This window comes from Cupressus sempervirens, chromosome 10 (genome assembly GCF_028749045.1).
Source record: "Cupressus sempervirens isolate cs-2001-9-10 chromosome 10, ASM2874904v1, whole genome shotgun sequence".
NCBI lineage: Eukaryota > Viridiplantae > Streptophyta > Pinopsida > Cupressales > Cupressaceae > Cupressus > Cupressus sempervirens.
Genome location: NC_143127.1, coordinates 965,618,623 through 965,644,500, shown reverse-complemented (window position 1 = coordinate 965,644,500; position 25,878 = coordinate 965,618,623). Strand labels below are relative to the sequence as shown.

At 34.6% G+C, this 25,878-nt stretch overlaps 1 protein-coding gene across 1 annotated transcript in view; it reads left to right on the top strand.

Annotated features, from left to right (window-relative positions):
* The first annotated feature begins 3,132 nt into the window (after positions 1–3,132).
* The window catches only part of LOC149537182 (polypyrimidine tract-binding protein homolog 1-like), a 41,851-nt gene continuing 19,105 nt past the window's right edge, over positions 3,133–25,878 (top strand). The window contains exon 1 of the mRNA XM_089807328.1: positions 3,133–3,479. Within this exon, the coding sequence (XP_089663454.1) occupies positions 3,294–3,479 (186 nt within the window). The 5' untranslated portion in view covers positions 3,133–3,293. The remainder of the gene's footprint in view (positions 3,480–25,878) is intronic.

The following is a 25,878-nucleotide window of genomic DNA, read 5'->3' as shown; positions in this document are numbered from 1 at the left end:
AAAAATCTTGAAGCCAAACAAAATAAACTATATGCCACCATTGTTGAACATGGTTTAGAGATGGCTGGCATAGAGAGGCTAACATACTTGATGACTCACTTAACACGACTTATACTTGGCAACACATTTGATGAAGATTGTGGTATATAATAATAAAAATTGATCCTTTTTCAGACAACTGTTTACAAAAGACAATGCCATCTATTTATGACATGCACCCAATGTCAAAAGGTGGAAGCAAACAAGACTGTGTTAAATTCTCTATATTTTCTTGGTAAAAAAAAAAATTTGCTAAATACAATACAACCAATCAAAAAATCAGAAATAAAAAGAGGCTATTTTGTTTAATAACAAATTTTCAATGAACCATAAGTTAAACAAAAAATATAGGATTGTGCACAATTATCAAAATGCTGATTAATTGTCATGAAGTGTATGAAAACTATAGTCTCCGCCTATAAATAGGCGGAACTAAAAAGTCATACATTGAACAAGAGCTCTGAAAGAGCTGGAGTCCTTGCCTTTTACAAAGAGGAGAAGGTTGATTTTTATTTTTTTGGATAAAGTGTAGTATTCAACTATGACTTTCGATGACATTGGATGAGGAATTTTTAAAATATTGTTAAGTAGAACTATGGGCAGTGAGTTGCTAAGTCTATTTCTCAACAAATGAAACAAGTAATTTCTTATAAAGCCTAAACCTAAAGTCTAATTGTTGTTTCTAGGAAGAAAAGAGAAAGTTAATATAAAAAATGAAAATGTCAGGAAGTAAAATAGGTAAAGAAAATATTGATATTTTAGGATCACCTGTGTGTAAAATTGAGGTATGATATTTCAAAATTTAACTATATGAAGAATTTATATTTGATCATTTTTACAATAATTGAAAATAAAAATATCTTTAAAGATGAATTATACCACCGTTAACAACATTGATCATTAATATAAAATTATAAATATTTTAAAAGTATAATACTTTATATTTGTACAATATAAAAATGGAGTCAAATTGTATGTGAATTATGTATGTTCATCTTATTGATAAAACATTGTAGGTGTTTTGAACATTAATATTTTAGGTTATATTTAATTTAAATTATTTTTTATATTTTTGTACTAAAAACTAGATAACCAACTTATGATTTTTGAATTATAATTATAAACATAAAAAAATATCTTTCTAATTCTAGACTTAGATATCTAATTAAATTTATGAGTAATATAATATATTAGATATTCATTTTAATTGTACTACTAGTCATATTATTACTTATCAAATTATTATTATATTATTTTCTAATCTAAATGTTCAAACAAACAAATTCTACATTTTTGAAGGTGAATATTGAACTTTACTCATCACAAATCACAAATTTTCAGCGTATAATGGGAGACATTTGCTTGGTGTTAGATTTGCCATTTGTTTAGTGTCATTTTTGTCCTAAATGCAATGCATTTAATTCATGTCTTTCATCCCAATCCACTATTTCTTCTTTGAAGATGAATGATCAAATTGAATAGGGTTTGCCACCTGATGTAGGTTTGTAGATTATACAAATTCTATTATTAAATGGAGGATTCTGAAGTTTCTAGACTCGTCATATTCCTCTCTCCTTTGCCTTTTGGATGAGCACGCTGCAAGATAAAAATTGTTGTTGGAAGGAGATAAAGGCGAAAAGGTTGAAAAGCCATGAGAATGATGATTCTAAAAACCAATTGGATCTGGCAATGTAGTCATAGTCATCGTCATCCTCAACCTTAGTGGATGTGCATATGGATTGGGGCTTTCATCATGGAAAGCAATATCTTGCGAAAATAGGTAGCTGGTGTTTTAAGAAGAAGATGACACAGGATTCTAGAAGAATCGCTCATCATCCATGGCCAGACTACTTGTTTTGTGGCTTTTTAAAGTAACCTTAATTTCCTAGACTCCCTTAAAGGAAGTGTTCAAATTTCAACAAAACAAACCCATCGATGGGCAATGAAGAGCTCAAATGCAAGTATAAATCCAACCTATATAAATTGTGGAAAGAAAATCAAGTCCACTCCGACTTATTTAAACTTTCAATTGGGTTTTTTGAGTGGATTAGAATCTTGACAACTCTACAAGGATTTATGTGTTTCAAACTTTACTATGGTGAGGGTGGAGAACCTGGGAGGGGGCAAATTGGCCACTGTTCAGTGGGGCTAGGACCATTTTGTTGCCGAGCCAGCATAAGAAGAGTTGGCCAGCTAGGGTTTCGTAGAGGGCAAATAAGGCATGTAACATTTTTTTCATTTTGTGCCACAAATTGTGTTGTTCAAATGCGAGAAGGATTACTGTGTTCTTAGGGTGCAAGTATTTTTTTTGGTTCCAAGGGTTACACATACTATTTTTGCATAGATTTTCTTTCCAACCTAGATAAGCATGGGCTGATTACGTGATATGAAGGAAGTTGGGAAGAGAAGAGGAAGAAACAACAAACTAGGATCAGGATCAAGGTCTTCTTCTGACAAAGTGTATTGTTTGTTGTTATTCTTCACATATTTTTGATTTCTTTGCTGGGGTTTGTAAGCAGTGCTGCTGGAGATTGCAATTGGCAGGGTAAGTAGCCAGGTAGGGCTGTTGAACATTGTTCTCAGTTGTTTATTGATCCCCCAATTGCATGTGTAAAAAGAATCTGGAAGAAGTTTCTAGAACTATTTTTCTCAATTTTTTGTGTCTAAAATTCATTTTTACCCTTGGCAAAATTGACAGCAGCCAATTGGATAAAAAGAATTATTGATTGAAAATGAATTAAAAAATAAAGAGATTTTTTAACTTTACATCTAGAGATTTTCCCCCTCAACATGCATGATACAAAAAAAATCACCTAGGAAGATTGGTGGGGTGACAGCTATTTCCATGCTTGGAGAGGAGCAGCAGTAATAAAATCTGATCCCATCCCGCCACGCACTTCAAAATCCCCAAAATAATTTGCCCTATGACGGGAACGAAGATAAAAAAATAAAATAAATTCAGACCCTCCCACGAACAAATCCTCTCCTTGCTCCTCCAGACGCAGCTTCCAGAGCCTCGCTACAAATACAGACGGCACTAAATCTACGGCTTATTTTTTTTATTTAACTCGCCGTCTTCGTATTTGTGTTCTTGTCCTGTTGGAAATATATTTGTTGAGCAGAAGCACGCATTGAAAGAGGTTTTCAGAAGAAAAGGGTTTGATTTTGGCCATGACCGCCTAGGGTTCGAATCCTTCTGCAAACTGTCTGCACAGGTTTATGCATTAGAAGTGAACTTCTCTAGAATAAATTGAATGGCGTCTTCAGCGGGTCAGCCCCAGTTTCGTTACACGCAGCCTCCATCGAAGGTTTTACATCTCAGAAATTTGCCGTGGGAATGCACAGAGGAGGAGCTCGTGGAGCTCTGTAAACCCTTCGGCAAAATTGTCAACACTAAATGCAACGTGGGAGCAAACCATAACCAGGCCTTCGTTGAATTTGTAAGTATTTTTACCTCATGCTTTTAGCTCATAAATGCGGCTGCCTCTTTATTTTTTGGAAGATGAGATTGTTTCTCGATCGTGCCAGGCTTTTTTTTGCCCATCAAATTGATTTATTTTTTCTGTCGGTGATAAAATAAGAAACAAAGAGTTAGATCGCACTGTGAAACCCGATCTAGCACTCATTTTATGCTGAATTTTACAAGGAGGAGACACATTCTAACTTCAGTTTACATTGAAATAGTTTTTTTATGGTAGGGGAGTCGACTTGGCGTTCGAACTAGTGACCTATAGGAGATGACGTTACTGGGAGAGCAATGCGTTAGTAGTGAGGAAATTGAACGCTGTTCTGTGCACGAATCATTAAAGCGCTTTAAGATATTTTCAGATAACCTGCTAGATGTAAAGTATTGTCGAATCGACCTACTTTCTCCCTGCCTCAAGCCAAGTCTCCGCCTTTCGGCTTGGATGCCAAGGTCTGAGTGGCAACTGTTATGCTAAAAGCTGGATAAGGATTGTATCTGTATGTGGGGTTTAGTAGGTTGCAAGACGGTTTCACTATTGAATTGTGGCCCGTTCATCTTCAACTGTAGCGTGCAGTGACTTGAATGATCCAAAATATATAGGTTTCAGTGGGTTATGTGGATCTGTTACCAAATTATGCTGAAGACTGCACGGATCTTTGTTTTTCAGTGACATGTCGTTTGGTAGATTACAACCCAGCTAGAACGGAGACCTGACAAGTATTATGAAACTCTACGTAGACTCATCGGTGAATAATGCCCCCTATGGCAGTCTTGGTTTAACTTTATCACGAAGAGTTTCATGGTCTGGATCAAGTCTTTAATTTATGGCTATTTGTAAGAAGAGTAAAGTACCTTTGTTGTGCCAAGTATAAAAAATGGGTACTTGGAAACCGTGGAAATGATAAGATTGGAAGTGGGTAAGGTTATGTGTGGCAGCATTGAAAACTCAGAGACCAACTTCTGAAGGAAATGGCAGTTAAAAAGGAATTAGCAGGAAAGAGTACTGGGAATGGCATAGAGTTTTAAAAACAATTGGAAAGGGTGCCTAAATTTTTGGGAAACACTTTGGAAAAGCATTAGAAACTGGTATCAACTTTTGAAATCCTGTTTTTTGACTGAAAACCAGTGAAATAATATGCAATTGGTATAGACGTATGCAATATTTTGGGAAACTCTTTGGGTTGTGGGAAACTCTTTGGGTTGCCTAGAAGTTTCTGGGAAGGAAAATGTTCAGATGGTTTAGAGTTAAACCCCTTAGAAACAGTTTTTGGGAGTCGGAGGAAGATAATAAACATAAATTATCATGTAGATCATCGTATCATCATAAAGAGTTTTGTGAAATGTCACATCTAATCTGTTGAGCGGAGCTTGGGAGTTTTTTTAAGGAATGAGGTTTTTGAGATGTTACAAAGAATTTTCAGGCGATAATATGGAGTTATTAGAAGATTTTCTAAGGAGGCTTCTAAATTGTGTAGCAGTCACACAGCCTTTAGGCACTAGTAAATTTCATGGTTGGAACAAATGGATGCCGTATGGTTGCACTTTAAGCGTTTAAGATCACCCTTGCAAATGTGGAAATCAAATTTGTAGTCTTGGCTTGAAAAAGATATTCAACATGTTATTAAATCACAATGGCATGACAACTTTGTGAATGCAGTGAACTAAAATCTGAAAAAGCTGAATCATTTGGAAATAGAGTAAGAAAATGCTTATATTCCCATTCCATTTTGCCTAGTTGATAATTAAGATACAACCAACAAAATTCTTGGAAAAAGATCAAAATTAGAGAATAATGAATATTGTGTTAATGATCTAATGTTCCATCTTTGTGGTTGTGGCAAATTTCCCACGTGTAGAATTGCCTTTATATTGGCTGGCTCTTCTATACAAGTGAAAGTAAAGATGGTGCAGTTGGGCTGGTCATAAATCCTGGTGTTTGAATCCCAAAGCTGCATTTGAGTTGTCCCCAATTGGGTAAGGGAAAGCCACTTGCTGAGTATACAGAGGTGAGACTGCTCTTATTGCAATCAGGTATGATACCTGGGTCACTATAGGATCTGTCAGGGTTTAACAATCAATGTTGCTCTCCTTCATGGAGAAATTTTCAGCACCTGAACCCCGATATTGAGGATGCTAGTATATGCGAGGTAGCATTTGAGATTTGAACATCACCAACACTAAAGAAAATTGTGAATGTACCATATGGTGGTTAATGTCCAAAGTTACTTGCTCAGTTAAATCCTCTCCTTTCTTTGTCCGGCTGGAAACAATTAAAATGTAGCATCCAATAGTAAAGAACTTTTTAACATAGGCCTTTTGTGAAACCACAACACACATATCTTGTCAGCATATGCTAGAGAGGATTATAAGTCCTACATCCTTGTTGTTTCCTTTTTATAGGAGGTCACTATAGTTGCAGCTAGAATGACCTAGAAGAAATTTGTGACAATTGAAGGTGTGGACTTTGCCACCACAATATGCATGAAGCTCTGAGCTGCGTGTTGTCCAAACTTGGCGGATGCTTAAATTTGTAATAAACCAAATTTATTATAGTAGTATACCGACATTACCTTTGGACTCGTATAAATTTAGAATATGGTAAGAGGAAAGTGCAAAAATATTATCAAATCAGTGTTATGTGATGAAGTGACCCCTTTTTGAAATAATATTTAATAATAAATGATAATAAAAATAAATTAATAAATATAATAGAATTAATTAAGTTTAATAAAGGTTAATATAATTAATTAAGTTTAATAAAAGGTCAAGAGTTGTGACTCCCTCAAGATATAGAGGGGGGAGAGTTCATTTGGAAGGGGATATAGAGGAAGGGAGAAAGAGGAGAGCATAGGAATTAAAGGGATTAATGGAAGAACAAAGGAATTGGAATAAAATAAGGAAGTGACTCTTGCTAAGGGCAGCAATGATGAAGGGTTGTTACTCTTTAAAAGGGTTATAATTGTGAAAGGTTATGACCCTCTTGAAGGGCAGAAATGGTGATGGGTTGTGAGTCTTCCTTAAGGTGGTAATTATGAAAGGTTGTTTCTCTCTTGAAAGGGTAGAAATGATGAAGGATTGCGACTCTTTCAAAAGTATTGTATGTGAAAGGCTATGACCATAGTAAAGGGTCAGAGATGATGAAGAGACTAGGCTCTCCCTCACATTGGGGGATACAAAGGGGAGAAGGTTTCATTTGAGGAGGACATCCATGGGAGATTAATTTTTGGAACAACATATTTTCTTGAAGTCAACAATGAAAAGTAGTGAGTTAGTTCTTATGAAAGATTGTAACCCTTTCACTAATAAAGTATAAAAGAGATTTCATTCCAAGCATTGGAGGTCTTATCAATCATCACACATCCGTTATTCATTAACCCTCAAGAAATCAAACAAGCAATCAATCAACAAGATTAAACAACATTCACCAAATCCACAACAATCATCACTTTATCTTGGGATCAAGAAAGCATGTAATTTAGCAATCATCACTCTATCATGTCCACATATTTTTCAATCATCATCCACTAATATATCAAACTAGCATTCATTATATGGTCACTTTTCAATCATCTAATCAACAGTGACCAAATCATGACTCATCGTTACTTGGACCCATCAAATCATCAGAATTCATGCTGTCAATCTTCTTAGATACATTTATAGATATTGATTTTTTTGATCCCCAAGAAGCTTACGACTAAATAAGGTTGTTTGGAAAGCTTCATAGAAGTGGGACTTGGTGTGCCTTGTGAAATAACCTTTGTTTTTTTTTGAAACTAGCTTTTCATTCTTTAGCATGGGTAAAAGGGAGGAAAATTTTGAAAATGAAATATATGTTGCATGGGTGATGTGCCCAAGTTTTTACAACATTTTGCTGGTTCATAGCAAAACCTCAACAAAACTTTTGAAATATTCTTTCGAGGGGAACCACCTTCGAGAATGGACACGATACAAGAGCCAATGGTTGTAAAAAAGGTGGTTGGGACCTTGTAGGTGTGAAGCTTGTCCAAGAAATGAACACAATACATGAAAACTAATTTTTAACGAAATCTAAACAAGATACACTTTCAAATGCCTGTATGTCTCAAATAAAAATACCCCTTATAGAGGGCAAATACGAGTACCCACACTTGTCTAGTTTGTCAGTTAGGGGAGCACATTGTAGTTGGGACGATTTGACACTCACTTCAAACACTGTTGAAAGAGCTAAATAGAGGCATGTCCGTTATTTCTCAGGATAAGTGGAAGTCAAAAGGGCCAACATATATAAACTATACTTGTTATAAAATAAATCAACATAAAAAAATTCAAACAATTCTACAAAATATGCAAGAACAAGTTTTTAATGCTTCCACAGATCAAAATAATGCAAGGCTAAATGTGTGAAATTATATTGCAAAATAATATGAAGTATGCATAATTGATAACAAGGCAAAACATAAGGAAACATTTACCTCAAATGGGAGAAGACATGTAATACACTAACATTTGCAACAGAAGGAGGTGCAATGGTTTAGTTGAGATTATTCCCATAAGTCTCCTATGATGATGATTATGGCCATGCTTAAGATTGTAGATAGAACTCAAAACTTAAGCAAATTATAAGCTTAATACACATTAACTTGAACAGTACTATGAACCCTTATTCTAATACTAATTGAGCCCTAACCTTACTTAATATTTTATCTATGTTATATGTTGCAACACCCACTCTTCTATTATTCTTGAATGTCACCCACATGGTTTCAAGTGCATTTTAGGAATTGTAAGGTCGACAAAGATCTTCCAAGAAAGAAACTAATAATCATTGACAAGTGAAAGAGTAAATCGCGACACTTGTTTTTAGAATTAACTCCAGCGAATTTTGTCTTCTTTTTCTTCTCCTCTTCTTCTTTCCTTTTTCCCTCTTGCATTAATGTAGTAGGGGTCGAAGGGAGCGAACACCAAGCGTTTTCAACTCCTATTTGTTCTTCTTTACCTTCTTGGGCTGCTCCATCTTCTTTATTTATCTTTTTTCCCCTCCAAAGTGAATAGATTTGATATATAATTTAATATTTTGATTACATTGAGAATAGTAATTTATTCACAAAAATAATAATTCTCCCCATTTCACACTTGAAGGTCAACCTTCTTCACTATTTGTTTCTTTTAATACACTATTATCATCATTGAATAGTTATGTAAGTGACTTATATTTAATATTAAATAAATTGTCATATTTTTTAACATTAAAAAAAAAAAATGAAGTTTTATAATATTTTATTACAATAATATTGGATATTAATTTCTATTTTAGCCCTTTTTAGATACATTCTTTTTATAAATTTCAAATATTTGATTTCTATATATATATATATAAAATATGAAGTCTTAATATTCAAATTTATAACTCAACATTCTATTAAATAACATTTTAAATACTAGCACTTGCACCTAAAAGAGGTGCAATGTTATTAATTTGTTTTCTGGATTTGATTGTGTGAACAATTTTTATCATCGACTTTTTAGATCACACTACATTATCCATCATTAGAATGCATGCAAAAAAAGAGAAGGAGAAAGGAGCAATGGTTAGGCCAAAAGTAAAATATAGTTCTAATATTACATTAGGAAATACAAAATAACAGAATGATTTTGAGATATAAAAATGCAACTTCAAAATAATTGAAAAATAGAATTTGGGTCAAAAATCAATTCATATGAAGAATTATGTGATTTTGAAAAACAAAAAATTATTCCGAAGATGAGAAATATGGTAAAAGCACCAATAGTGGCTATAGTTAACTTTGGAAACAAATAAATCCTAAATGGTATATCAGACTTTGACAATTTTTTTTTTGTTGTTGTCTCCTTATGCCACGTAACTTCTTTAAGCTAAGCTTCAAGTTTCTGGGTATTAACAATGCATGTTGTAGGAGTCATTATTCACGAAAAGGTGAAAAAATGGCCATCTTGAAGTATTTCTTGATACTTGACTAAAGATGGTCCAATAACTATCCAACCAAGACCACTTATACTTGTGGACAAATTTCTCCATGATGGTGTACAAATGGGTAAATAGTGAATAAAAATAATTTAAACATATAATCAACTATTGATATATGAATAAGTGAACGGATATTGGGGACCCATCACTGATGCCTTTCGCATATCATTTAGACCTATTAACTTGTGTCTCTAATGTTATTTTGTTATTTAGAAGTCTTAGTTTCATAATTAACTTGACTATATTTTTAAAAATAACAGTCATCATAATGGTTATGATGCAGTTAGAAGGGAGGATCAAAGGGAATGAATCTTCAAGCTCTCCTTAGACATTGCATGACTCTAAGGTGCAATCGAGACATTTAGGGTGTTTTTCACTACACAACATATTGTTAGCCATTTGTCATTGTTGCAACAACTTAAAACTTTTCAAACATGATTTTTGTTTGTACAAGGGTTTAGCACTTCTGTTATGCAACTATTGAATCAAATTGTAGATAAAGTATGTTACACTAAAAAGCTTTCCTCAAATACCCATATTGTGTTTTTATCTGCACAAAGAGGTCCAAGTGAATTTATTAGTTCAGTGACAAGTAAAGATGTTACATTTTGTGTATTTATGTTTCTATTTTTTAATCTACACTTATTAATATGTATAGGCTTATATGTAATTGAAAGTATATTTAAATCATTCATAAATGGTTATTAGTACACATTCTTACGAATATATTTACAAGTCTTTGTATTCATTTATTTACACATATTTATACATATTTTAAGTATGTATTATAAATCCATAAATAATTTTTATTAATACTAAATATATTTATAAATATTTAACTATTATTTACAATTTTAATTTTTGCCAATTTCTTACTATTATCATCCTTTAGCTCACCACATATTTAGGGAATGTCAAAGTTTCTAAACCATTACACTATCAATGTATCAACATTTATTGTTTTCATCATTTAAAAAAAAACTATAATAAATATATACATTTAATAATATTTTTTTAATTTTAATGTTTAGATAGGTAAACGGCCAAAGCCTAGGTTATTTATTATTATTAAGATTAAATATACATTTAATAATATTATTAAATACTACATATAACTCTTAAAATTTGTAAAACCAAATAATATATTAAACAACATTATAATATTTAAAATAATTGTTGATTAAAATTAAATTAAAACATTAAAGCAATTTAATATTAAACAGTTTTATATCTGTGCATATATATATATATATATATTAATATTATATATTTTTTATTATTATTATATTTTAATTATTTTTACAATATTATATCATTTATTATTAGTAATATTTTCTGAAATATTATCTTTTTGTAGAAATAATGAAATTATTCAATGCTTATAATTTGATAATAACAATTTTAAAATCATACTATAAACAAAAATAAAAAAATAAAAATAAAGATATGTTTTAAAATAATCTTATAATATCAATAGTGAAAATATAATATTAAAACTAATGTTTGAAATAGATTTATCATATTATATAATATTTTAAAAATTATTAGATTTGGAAAATTATTAACAAAATAAGGATACCTTTGAATTAATATTTAAAAAATAATAATTGTTTTTGATTGGTAAAAGGCAGATGCCCTGTTTATGTTATATTTCAAAATAATTATTTTTACAATTTTATTGTTTTACAACAATAATGATAGCTTTTTAGTTTTTAAATGTTAATTAAACATTAATTTTCGTAATCAACAAGTAAGTAAAAGGACTTAGCTGGTCATCATGAGGAGCCTGTTCAAACATCTCTGCAGCTATTAACGCTTGTCCCTTTGACAGATATCACTTGTCATACGAATTGGATCGAAATTTGCCCACCATCATTTGTAAGCCAACCAAAAAACTTTTCACAGCTCAGAAAACTTTGAGACATCACACCTGGTAGAATTGGAATTGGATTAAGAGTAATTGCTGGCAGTCACACGAGGACGCAACTTTATAACTGCATATCATATTTTTTTTAATCAGGCAAGCCTTTGAAGGCTGGAATTTTTTTCTGAGTAAGACTTCTTATTTTCTGATCAAAGTCCTCCCTATAATAGCCTATTAGCTAATAATGATCAACAATGAAAAGTTTATAACATAAGGCGATCATCCTAATAGGTACTTCTGATATCTTGCATCTCTGAAAGACAAAAAGGGGCGAGGACATTGTCAGATTACTTTTCCACTCTACCATGAAGTATTTACGCCCCTCAAAATCTTCATGATGCAAAAGATACCCAACCTGACAACAAGGAAGCCTAACAATGTGAAACTGATAAAAATAATGAAATTCGTGTTAAGGGGATGTTACCAAACACTAATATGATCTAATCATGCAGGCACAAAAGACACATATTAGAACAGGTCATCAAAAGCAACATCCTTTGCTTGACTATCTTTTCGTGATTCTATTTCCTTATTTCACATTATTCCAAAAGGGAATTGCAACATGAATTTATCTCAATAATATAGAAAACACAAGACTGCATCCATGCATACATAAGCATATAATTTTGCACAAGAGCACATAGAAACATACTTGATTACAATTGCATAAAAGGACATACAAGAAATTTTAGTCTAGCCATTCTTCCTCCAAAGATACACATTGATTTATTGTTAAATCTAGCTACACAATATTTTCTTGATGAATAAGTCCATGTATGATTACTAGTTTAACTATAATTACATAAGAAAATCTAATCATAGTGTCTTTTCATCATACACATGAGGAAATAAAAGCTTGCACAAACGCATACAAATAGGTCAAAACAACAAAACACTTCTCATAGAACTATGATTTGGAAATGAAAGCAAAATATACATATATCTATCAAAGTTCTAAGATCTAGTCATTTTATCCAAGTACGCTTGTAAAGACATTATTTATTATGACATCTAAAAAAAGCTTAATTATTATTTATAATTTAAAGAAAAGTAAAATAAATAAAGGAAATAAAACATTGATAATTTGTTTCTCTTTATAATTGTGACAGTAGAAGATAAAAATAAGATAAAATAAGAGGAGAAAGTGACAAGAGGCCCTTTCAAAAATATTAGATGGTTATAGCTTTTGATACTTTTTTTTGTATTTATCCAAATTTCGCATTTAAAACATTCTCACCACTGAAGAATTTAAGAGTCTCTTTCTTTTAAGTATTTATTATTATTTTACTCAAGTCTCACCTAAAAGAGAGTTAGAAGCTTAAGACAAAACTTCTCCAACCAAAGCTCACGTGATCCTCAAATATTGTCTTACTGAAATTTATTTAGTCAAAAGTTTTCACTTCCAAACATTTTATTTTACCTAGTCTTTGGAATGGGTAACATTGACAGAAACCTGAAAATAGGGACAGCAACAAGACTAACACATGGTAAAAAAGGGAAAAGCAAGACTATTGGGTTAGCATGAAACTATTTCCACAGGACCACTTAACGTTTCCCAGCTTGGTTAATATGAAATTAATAACTTGAAGGTAAAATTTGTTAACCAATTATTTAAAAAAAATTCTAGTCTCTCCTCGTGAGACAATCACCCGCATCCAACTTAGGAGCTAAGTGCACCTACAAGATAACTAAAATGGATGCAGAGATATTTGGAGGTTCAAACATGCAACAGCTTAGATAGATCTGTACTTGTGAATGAACGGACAGGGTAAAACACCCACATTCATTGTAGGTGGCTGTAAAAAATGAAACACTACACACAAAGGAAACGATAAGAAGGAAATATGAAATTAGAGTTGAAGTTCTAATTTTCTGGTTGGTTTGAATAATCCTAGGATTCAAAAAGCTGATATCATTATTTGTAAGCCTTTTACATCATATTAATTTTGAATAGAGATTTCATGATTTAAAATAAAATAAATTTTCTTGATCTTAGTAATTAACTTGAAATACTTAATTGCTGACAAATAAATAAATAAATCTGAATTTGAGACTTAAGAGGAACCAGGAATGGCTGTCTTAGTCACCACTGGAAGCGCTCCCTTGATCTTTGTCAAAACAAAAATATTTCTCATGTAATTTTTCCTCTTTTTGTCCTACTTTTTTTTTGGCGTATCCATAAAATTTTCTGTCTGTAATTCCCTCCTTTCCAGTTTCACAAAGGCATATATATATCAGAAATGGATATTCACTTTTATAAGAGTTTTCCTCCCATCTTGCTGTAATTTTATTCATGCAGTAATAATTATTACAATAATAGATAAGTTGTCTATTATTAGTTAATGGTTATCTTGTAAATATCTTAAGCTTTAGTTTGCTTTTGTTTTTTGCTTTCTCTATAATAGAATGTTTCTATTCTTTACGATCGTTTCCTAAGGAAACATCGTCTCATTCTTTTGTATAAATTGACCTCTTGGTCTCTGTTAATAAAAGCAAGTATTTGCCAATTACCTCGTAATATGGTATCAGAGCCAATACTTGAATTTCTTTGAAAAATTTATAATTTCATTCGAAATTATTTGCCAAAATTTTTCGAACTATTTTTTGAGGTTTTTTTCAAACAGCCCGTCTAGGGTTTTTGTTTTTGTTGAGAAATTCGTATCAACCTAAAATACTCGAGCTAGGGTTTGAACCCTCTGTGCAAATTGCGTGTTCATCTGCACATTGACTTAAAAATCGCGTCTTCAGCTATTGCCATTTTTTATCTTGGAAAATCGCTCGGCCCGCGTGTTTCTTCTACTCCAAAACAGCGAGTTGCAGACTCATTTTTCTCTTGCAAGTCGCGTGGAAACTTGAGTTCCAAGACGGGTCTGTTTTAGGAAAAAAACAAGAGTTACAGACTCGTTTTTTCTGCAAATCGTGGCTTGCGTGACAAAAAAAACGTGCCGTTTTTTCTTGATCTTGTGACTTCCGGGCATCAATCTTCAATCTCTCTGCCGTCCATGCAAAAAAAGGCCTCAGTTCTGAAGAAAAACGGGCATTTTCCGACTTGCAAAACACCATTTTTTGCTGTTTTTGACCTCCTTGGCCGCCGACTGATATTTTGCTCAAAACCCTAATTTTTGGGGTCAGAAATTTTTTTGTTTGTAGATTCATGGTGGGTTTTTTGAGAGCTCAATTGGGTTGTCATCCGTTTTTTCTGGGTGCCTCGTTTTTTGTGCCTCAATTTTCAAGCTAGCGGATCCAGAGAATGACAGCATATTCCTTTTGGGTTTTTCTAGCTTTCTTCTAGGTCACTCTGATTCTCCTGGGTCTTTCTAATTTTTGCCTCGAAGAACGTGCCTTCACAGATTATCACAGTTTTTCATTGAAAAATGTGCCATGGCATCTCTGACAAATATTTTGTTCGAGCATAATTCCAAATTCAATGGCCGCAATTATGGAACCTGGAAGCAGTGCATCACACAATCTTTGAATATCAGAACACCAATCAACTTGTTTTGGGTGTTACACAGTGTTTGACTTCTCTGGGTCCTGATCAAGATACATGGGAGTCCTAATCAAGATACATGGGATTCAAATAATCAAGAGGCAGTGATGCTTCACAAGTTATCTGTAGCTGATGATCAGCTTTCTCGGATTCCATCCGGCTAGATAGCTGCCGAAATTTGGACACACCTCAAAGGTCTTCATGAGACTTCCGACAAGAGCAGAGCCTTCTTTCTGAAAAACACTATTTTGTATTGCCATGGATGAGCGCACCACACTCCAGGCACACTTGAATCGGATTCAGGAAATCCGTGATGAGCTACTTGCCATTGGTTGCAAGATGGAGAAAGAGGATATTGTGGTAATCACTCTTCGGAGTTTACCAAAATCCTATGAGCATTTTATCGAGACTCTCAATATCACATCTACTGGTGTTGATCTGAAGTTCACAGATCTTTACACATTGATGCTTCAGCAAGATCAGTGGAAACAACAGTTTGGTAGTAGCTCTAGTTCCACATCCATTGAGCAAGCCTTTCTTGCGAAATCCTTTTAGAAGGATAATGGCAAGTTTCAGCAACCATCTCAGCAGAAGTCTTCTGCTCCAGCATTCGATGGTACCCAAAAGAAGAACATTCAATGCAACTATTGCCACAAGTTTGGTCACATGAAGGTTGAATGTCGGGAACACTTAGCAGCCCAGTCTAAGCAATTAGGTTCGCAACCCAAAGCGAATAGTGCAAAGCACACTGAGTAGGCAAAATCTGCCTTTTACACTTTTATGGCTAAAAAACCTGCAGATCATATGATGTCGTCTGCCTGGTACTTTGATTCAGGTGCCTTTCGACATTTCACTCATTGCAGAGATTGGTTTACTGACTACTGGCCTTATTTAGAGTCTTTTATATTTGGTGGCGGAGAAGAGTACACAGTTGTCGGTAAAGGCAACATTCAGATTCAGTCTGTTTGGAGGAATCTCATATTCCTTGATGTGTACTACATTCCCGGGATGGAACTATATCTACTCTCAATCAGTTAGTTGTTGCGACATTCTCCACACTTGGTAGTCACCTTCAGTTGACCAACACTGATCGGGCAACCAAGTCTACTGTTGCAGTAGGTCTTGAGGATCATGGTCTTTTTAGACTTACTGATTCTGGTGATTCTCCGGACTTAGCTATGGCTGCTCGGCAATCTTCTGTCAACACCCTTTGGCATCAACGATATGGGCACTTAAATGTGCATTATCTTTCACAACTTGCTCAGGATGAGCTTGTTCTTGGTTTGCTAGAGATTCAGACTCAACACCTTGGAGTTTGTGACACATGCCAGGCTGGGAAGCAACATCGCACATCGTTCACCAGTGGTGATTCTTGGCGAGCTTCTTAGGTAGTTCAGCTTGTTCATGTCGATATCTGCGGCCTTATGGCCACTTCTTTTGTTCTTGGTTCCAGGTATTTTCTGTTGTTTGTAGATGATTTCGGTAAAAAAAATGTGGGTGTATTTCCTTAAAAAGAAATCAGATGCATTTACTGTATTTCAGAAGTTTAAACCCTTAGTTGAAAAAGAGTCTGGGAAATCTATTCACTCTTAGATCAAACAATGGGGAGGGGGAATTTTGTTCTAATGCTTTCTCCAGCTTTTTGGATACACATGGCATCTAACGCCAGTTCACCACACCCCACACACCACAACAGAACAGTGTAGTTGAACGTTGGAACAGGACAATCACCGAGATGGCTCGTTCCATGTTCGAACACAAACATGTTTCGAAGCAGTTTTGGGCAGAAGTAGTTAACACTGCAGTTTATCTGTTGAACAAGTCACCCACAGTAGCGGTCAAAGGTAGAACTCCAAAAGAGGCTTGGTTAGGTCGCAAGCCTAGAATCAGTCACCTGAAGGTTTTTGGCTCTCTTGCTTTTGTTTGGATCCCTGATGCTTCATGCACCAAGTTGGATGCCAAGAGTCAGAAACTCATGTTTGCTGGATAGAGCAATCTTCACAAAGCCTACTGCCTGATTGATGTTGAGACATCTCGTCTCATCTACAACTGTGATGTAGTCTTTGATGAGCAGTGAGCGCCATTCATGCCTGTTTCTTCTGTTCCTAATCTAGCAGACCAGCCTATGATGGCTCATGATTTGGGAGTTCGGCTTCCATTAGCCACCTGATGGGAGGGCTCCGGTAGCTTTTGCAGCTCCAATTATTCTAGTGACACCTGTACAAACTCCTTCGACTTCTCCTGCAGGATCACCTCGCTTTGTAGATGCTTCACCTGAGTTTGATTCAGCTTCTTTTGATGAGGATCTTGCTGATCAAGCATCTCCTAGTACTACTGTTGGTCATTCTCCTATCCAGCCTAAGTGGTGGGCTAAGACACTGATCTTTGTGATGATGAGCTCATTGATGGGAGAATTGCTTGGAAAAAGAGCAAAACTACATGTTTTGTTAACTTTGCTCTTATGGTCAACATTCAGAGTGTGTTTGAACCTCAAACATATTCCGAGGCTAAAGGAATTCCAAAGTGGGAACAGGCCATGACATCTGAACACCAGAGCCTGTTGAATACTTGGGTCCTTTCTGATCTTCCCCCAGGGAAGAAACCCATTGGCTACAAATGGGTCTACAAAATCAAATACAAATTAGATGGTACTTTGGACAAGTACAAAGCTTGTTTAGTGGCGAAGGGCTTTTCTCAGCTTCAGGGCATTGATTATGAGGAGACCTTTGCTCCTACTGCAAGGATGAGCACCATTAGATTAGTCCTAGCCATGGCAGCACAGTTTGGCTGGAAGGTCTATTAGATGGATGTCAAGAGTGCTTTCCTGAATGGTGATCTCCATGAAGAGGTCTACATGATGCAGCCTCCTAGTTTCAAGGTTGTTGGTAAAGACCATCAGGGTCTCCGAATGGTAAAAGCTCTCTATGGCTTGAAGCAGGCCCCTCGGGCATGGTACATCAAGATTGATACGTATCTCAGTGATCAGTGCTTCAAGAGGACTTCTTTAGACTCAAATATGTACATCAAGACTATTGACAATGACATCATCCTTTTGGTTATTTATGTGGATGATCTGATCATTACTAGCAGTTCAACATCTTTGATTGAGGGAATCAAATAGAACTTATGCCAGTCTTTTGATATGATTGACCTTGGACTCATGCATTATTGCTTAGGTGTTGAAGTTTGGCAATAGTCTTCAGGTATATTCATCTCTCAGTCCAAATATGCCAAGGCCCTGTTAGACAAATTCCGAATGCAAGATTGCAAACCTGCATCTACACCTATGGAGAAAGGTCTCAAGTTATCAACAAAGTCTAATTCTCCTTCCATTGATGATACTACATACAGGCAACTAGTAGGTAGCCTCATCTACCTCTCTGCTACTAGGCCTTATATTAGCTTCGTAGTCAGCTATATTTCACACTTTATGACAGCTCCTAAGGCTGATCATTGGATGGCAGCAAAGCATGTGCTTCGTTATGTGAAGGGCACTTCAGATTATGGACTTCTGTATTCTCGGAGTTCTAATCCTAAACTCAGTGGGCTCACAGATTCAGATTGGGCAGGCTCTGTTGATGATAAAAAGTCAACATCTGGATATGTGTTCAGTTTGGGATCCGGTGCAGTCACATGGACCAGCAAGAAGTAGCAGGCAGTTTCTCTCTCTTCTATAGAGGTTGAATACAGAGGGACTATTAAGGCAGGATGTGAAGCTGTCTGGCTTTGTCGGATGCTTGGGGATATATGCAGATGTCACCAGCAGGACCGACTACTTTGTTTGTTGATAACGAAGGCGTTATCAAGTTAGCGCGGAATCCAGTCTTCCATGAACGAACCAAGCATGTGGATGTTCATTGTCATTACATACGACAGCTGGTTGAAGACGGGACTATAGATCTGCAGTATGTTCCTACCACAGATCAGACTGCAGACATTCTCACCAAGCCTCTTGGTCCTGATAAGTTTGTCAAATTTAGAGGACAGCTTGGTGTGTTAGATAGATTAACCATTAAGGGAGGGTATTACAATAATAGATAAGACGTCTATTATTAGTTAATGGTTATCTTGTAAATATCTTTAGCTTTAGTTTGCTTTCGTTTTTTGCTTTCTCTGGAATAGAATGTTTCTATTCTTTATGATTGTTTCCTAAGGAAACATCGTCTCATTCTTTTGTATAAATTGATCTCTCGATCTCTGTTAATAACAAGCAAGTATTTACCAATTACCTCGTAATAATAATTTTGTTACTTTAATTACTAATGCATGATTCCATAGCATTGTTAAAGTCACAAACTTTACTCTAGAGATTCCTTGATCTTTTTATGGACTATGCCTTCCATTAAAGGAATTGTTTCCTGTTTGCATGTTTTATAAAATTAAAATTTATTTAAAGTAGCTCCTAGTTATTAAATTTAGGCTCTAGTTCTTTATTTAGAATTATTAATTCTTACATTATATGGTATATTCTCCAAGAGATTCTTTTTCTTGTTTATTTTACTTTGTTAAAAGTATTTGGTCATGTCTAAAAGAAATTCTTTCCCTTTTATGTATAGGAAACTTTATATAAAATTTTTCTTACATGCAAAAGTCTCCCATTTTTACTTCGCCCCTTACGCGGAAGAGTACACATTTAGTTTTTTCTCCTATAAAATAATAAGAAAGAGGTAATTTCTTTATATAAAGCTAAGTTCTCTTATTAAAAGAGTAACTTTTGACTTATTTTTTGTCTTTTCAGTTTTTTAAGTAAAAGAATACATTTGTAATATGTTTTGTTAATCTAGATAAAACAATATTTAAATATAGGCTTTGTTATGGTATATTTATTTATTAGTCATAATCTCTTTTAAATAAAAAAAACATTATCGATATTTTAGGGTTGTGACAACTAGTACAACCCAATTAACAAAAGAAGAAAGGGGACAAGGGTACAGTCTCCGTGCTTCATAAAGAGTAAACATGCAAATATTGGAAATCAAACTGCAAAATACATATGTTGCAGAGTGTTAATGTTTTTAGCCAGGGATAAAAAAAAATGCAGCAAAACATGACAAAATAAAGAACAATAAGCACAGCATAATTTATCTTGGGAAAACCCTCCTCAAGGGAAAAACTTAGCCACACAAGAAATATGATCTTTATTGTAAAAGTATAAAACTGAATGATTACAATTTGAATCTATTATAGATTCAACTCTGAGAATGATCTCCACAGATATAAGATCAGACCTCAACACAGAATAATGACCACCTCTAAAGGTGTATGGAAAATCTGAAGAAAATACCAAAGAAAAGTAACAAAAGAAAGTCACGAAGCTGGAACACATATACAAATCTGAAGATAGTGTCCACCGCATTAGACTCCTGCTGAAGACCCTTTGTCTTCTTATATAGTGTCTCTTTGCATATCACGTGCATGACACTATATACTAGACGTGAGAGATTTTTATGATTTATCATTGTCCGACTCCTCAAATTCCTCGCAGGGTCTATCCAATTGCCGAGAGATTGTTTATCAACATGTGAACTTACATCTTCAAGCCAAACACAAACATTCACAATTGCTGAATAGGAATGTACAATAGACATGCCATACTTGGCATCTTGAGATTGTAAGAAATTGGCAAAAGAAGCTAAACACAAAATTCCTTCTCAAGCTACATACTTCAACACTCCCTCTTAGAAAAGAAGAAATTTTCTAGATACTCGAGTCACAAAATTTCTCAACATGACACTTGCAATGGCTACACCTATATGTGAGAAAATATTATAGAGTCTCTCAACATGATAGTATCATGGAGTCACTCAACATGATGTTCACCATGGCTACACCCATGAGTTTAAATGAATATAAATACAAGTGGCCACCATGGAGTCACTCAAGGTGATGTTGTCATCTCATCATGACTACTGTAACTGTGGCTACTCCTAGAGGGTGATCAAACACAAGTGATGTGGTCATGGATTCTCTCACATGACGTGCACCAGGGCTACTCCTAGAGGGTGGAACAAAGGCTTTCACCTCAAATTTTTCTTGTAGAAAAGAATGCATTAGCAACTCAAACTCCTCCCTCACAAAGAACTCATTAACAAGGGATTGCACCTTGAATTTCTCTCTACCAGAGGAAAACTCATTAACCTTGAACTTCTCCCTCATAGAGGAGTTGTCATTACACCACATAAAAGATCATTTGAAAGCTGAGACTTACTCTCAGTAGGTACAATATTCTCATAGTGTTGATTATCACAATAAATTATAGCTAGCTCCAATATTTGACGAAACGAGGATCTTTTGTAGTCATATAGCTACACGAGCTTGCTGATCCTTTGGAAAGCACTTGGCACTCTACATTTGCTACTCAAGCTCCCTCTAAATCTTAATCCTCTTCTTAGAAGAAAACAATCACCAAATTATCTGCACTGTTTTTAGTTATAAACCTTATGATTGCAAACTGTCTCCATTCCTCACATAATGCATCAAATTCTATATCCTTCATCATATTTTAAGGACAAACACATACACTCACAATTGCTGAATGTGAATGTACAACAAACACGCCATACTTGGCATCTTGAGATTGTAAGAAACCAACAAAAGAAGATAAACCCAAAATTCCTTCTGAAACTACATAGTTCAACATAGAGTACATTAGAGAGTGTTAAACATTGCAACAATGGCCAAGAAAGATTCCTCATTGATACAAAAATATACAACTAATGAACTTGCTTTTTGTGTGTGTGTGTATTGGAAAAACTACTAGGGTTTATATATACTCTTCCTCTAAAGGTTAAACATGAAACACACTGCCCGAATTTGGCACAATCCAACAAAGGCAGCCTTCACAAAGATTTTTTTCCTAGGTGATGTTCTTGGTGGCTAAGTGCCAACTATTTCGCTTTTAGCATTTACCAATTTGGGGTGGGAGTGGCTTTTTTCCCAGATCTTTTACCTGTGCATGTCAACATTTTTTGCATGCAAGAAGGATTGTTTTGTGTCCACTTTCTAAAATGGACATGTGGCAATGAGTGCATGAACTTGTGGGCCCCGCTTATTTTTTTAAAGTGTCATGATTGAATTGGACAAATGTTATGTTAGCTAGTGTTCTTGGAAATTTTTGGTGGAGTTATGATGAGGGTGCATGGTGTTGACATGTGGGTGTGGAGAGACCGCTTAAGATAGTTTGATGTGGTTTTGTGACAATATGTACAAAGGAAACTGATTGTTGAGAATTAAGGGTTAGGGAAGCTGACCATTTGTGACATGGTCTACAACTTGGTGATTTATAGGGGAACTTTGCTCGCATGGTTGAACCTCATATCTCTAGTTTTTACAGATTGGTACCTTATCTATCTGGTTGCTTGTATCTCATCGTCTTGGATCAAAGTTCAACATGAGCTCAATGGTGGGGGAGCATTAGTTCGTTGCTGCAACATAAACCATTTTCTAATGAAAATCTTGGTACGAGGAGCTAACTTGTCATTATATAGGATTGACATTCACAATAAGGCATAGCGCAAGGATGAAAGTCAAGGTTGATAGGAAGGAAATTTTGTAACCATAAGCCAAAAACCCTCCATGGATAACCAAAGAACTCAATAGTTTCATGTCAAACCGAAACAACAAACGGGATGAAAACGCTTCTCCCAAAAAAGGAAATGCACAAGATCATGATTTAATGGATAAGATTTAGATGGGACACAAGCTATTAAAGCTTTTGCTAAGAGATTGAGAAATTGGGTCCGTCAAGAAATTTAGGCAACAAATTGCTTACTTTTTGTAAAAGTGCTTGAAAATTTCCTTTTGCTGATATAGTCTGAGAAGGAACTTGTCTTTGTATTAAGCTACGTGGTTTGGTGAATTCTCATAGCCAAATGGAGAGAGCCTTACTATTAGTCATTTATCTATAGTCTTGACAAGGTTATCGCCTTGGTTTCTGTAAGCATATCTCTACTGCTAGTTCAGTTTCCATAGCCCTAATAGAGATACTAACATCACCTGATTTCTGAGGTCATTGTAATAATTCTCATTTTGACTTTTCTTTTTTTCCTTCTTTGTGGAGTGTCAATGATGACATTGCTGCCAACTTGGAAACCAAAGTGGTAGTAGGTGCCAATAGACTTTTCACGTAATACAACTCTAGTTTTCCACCAAATACCAGCTCAAAAAAAGTAGTTAATGAAGTATGTAATGAATAATGATGCTACTTGTCCCTTATGAGTGATGTAATTCGCTCCACTATATTGGGTTATGAATTAATGTCCCATCAATATCTTACGCAATAAATGATGAAATAAATGTATTAAATTCTCTATGTAGAGTGAAGTACACAAAACTTGATACACAATTTACTCCACTATCTTGGGATATGAAATAATGTCCCATAAATATCTTATGCAATAAATGATGAAATAAATGCATTAGTTTATTTTTGTAGAGAAGTATACAAAGCCTTTGTTGTCCATGTGGATGAGCAGTTGAAGCATGCGAAGTGGTTTTTGGCTCAGTAATGTTGGCTTTGTAATGGTGCTACGATAGCAATCGCTTCTCAAGAAAGCTTGCCAATGTTATTGATGTTATCTTGTGTGGATAGCCTTTGAACGACCATAAAAAAAGGCATACTACCCTCAAGAAGATTTTTTTTTGTATTTTGTGTAGGGTGTTAGTTATTGTGTGCCTTTTGTAGTGTTGGTTTTTTAGCTTAGCCATGGATACTCTTGTGAGACTCACCACAACAAAAGCCCACAATTGCTATTTGGTTTGGGTAGCAAATACTAGGTTGACTTGGTTGTTGAACCTTGATGATAAATTTATCCTATTGACTATAAAATGGATCTCAGGGGAAGATTTTCTGAATACCGAGGACATAATTTGTGTAAATAATGAATTTGCGTCCCAATTTGTAAGTTCCTCGTTGGATTTGGATGAGTCCAAGACCATGATTGAGCATTTGACCAAGGGCTTGCTTGGGGAAAACTACATTGAGGACCTAAATGAGGTCTTAAGGCTGACAGTTAGGAATTGGGCTCCCATTGACCACAAACTTAAAGGTGCGCTTGGAATGGGATACAGTGGTGCCTTAGTGGTCCTTCGTAGCTAATTTTTGATCAGTGTCAATTTGAGAGCACAAGTAGTGAGCTAGGTGTGCCTCAATATTCTTGAAGTGGCTATTTGGGGATGGTTCAATTGAACAAGGCTCGTTGGACTAGTTTTGCGTGTTAGCAATCTTCGAGTGAGGTTGGGTACTTTTGAAAATGACGAGTTGTAGGAGGAACTTCAACCATCCAACGAAGGAGGAGAGGACACTTGAGATGACTCCCGAGTGAATTCCTTGAGATCTGTGACCAACTAGCCTTGTGAAGGCAAAACAAAAGAATATCGACTCATAATTATGAAAAATGTTGCCCCTTTTTTTGCCTTTTGAAAGACTTTGACAATGTATTATATTGTGTGTTCTTTCAAGTCCTTTTATTTTCATTTCCTTTGTGCAAATATTTTACGAAAAACATACCTTTTAAAAATGTTTTTTTTTTTTTCCTTCAGTTTAGAGCTTGTCATTTTCTATGTAAGGAAATTACCTTTATTTTTAAAGCAATTTGTACTAAGATGAGAAACTTTGCTGTAGACCAAAGTCTTTAAGAAAATACCTATTCTTAAGTCAACTGATGAGTTGGAGGACTTGATTTGATCTCTTGCATGTTTACTCTTGACAGAGCATTCTAGCTGTTAATTATAAACAAATGCCTTTAGAATGACACCACCCTATTACATCTTCGATTAAATTGCATGATGATGGTGATGTTAGATGGACGTTTGCTTTGTCACTTCTTCTGGGCAGAAAAATATGCAAGATGCACTTCAGGAAAATGAACTAAATGTTTTTAAAAATGAATTAAATGTTCCATGGAAAATGAAGATTTCTAGAATAGAGGAAATAAGCCATAATTAATGCATAAGCTATAATTAATGCATAAAAAGTGGAGTGTAAAAAATATCTTAATTTTTATGAAGAAAATTAATTTTACTCCTTAGTATTATTTTCCTAAGCCAATCAGAGAACATATAAATTATTTGTTTTAATCATTTAAATAGATGGAAAATTTAAAACTACAGTTTATAGACACATGTTTAAAAAATTCTTTACTTGGATTGGTTATTTAAAAATTACTATATCATCTAATGGATGCAATAGTATTCTGCCCATGGCAGGAACTAATAAGTTGTAAATAATTCTGAAGTAGAATAAAATAACTCTTCCTAGTAACTATAGTTAATATTGATCTCTCTTGACATTTTATATATAGATGCATCTAAGATACCTATATTATTTTTTCTCTACATAAAATGGAGGTCACAAGAAGGGCCTTTTCCACATTCAACATTTCAAAATAGAAGCCACAAAACTAACTTAATCAACTCAAGTCAACATAGAAGCCGCATAGATCTCTCTTTGGGGATTCGAACATGGGTTCCAAAATGAGTATCATGGTCATGCAATTTGAGTACAACCCCATTGACAGTTATCTATACTACTTATATTGTATAATCTTATTGTCTTATAGTGTATAACTCTTAATAGTTCTGGAGAGCATAAGACCAAGACAAAGGCAAGTTTCACAATACAGATTTCTACTTGTGAACGAGAATAAAATACTCAAACTTCTTCCTTGAAATATATTTTTAGCAAGCTCATTAGCTAGCCCTCTATTAAAGAAAATTCTATTTGTCAATCTTTTTTGATGATTGAGATATTCTGCATTTTAGCAGTCAATACTTAGTATTGTTCACTAGGGTTCCATTTTTAGCAAGTTTATTCTTACTATCAGTGTAGACCGTCAGCAGGTGCAAGATGTTGGGCCAGAAGGGAACAGAGAAAGCATTTCAACACACTCATGATTGTATGACAAACACCTATTTGCTTATTCTAATAGCATTTACAACTTGCATCCAAGATGGTAAAAGATTTTTGTATGCGA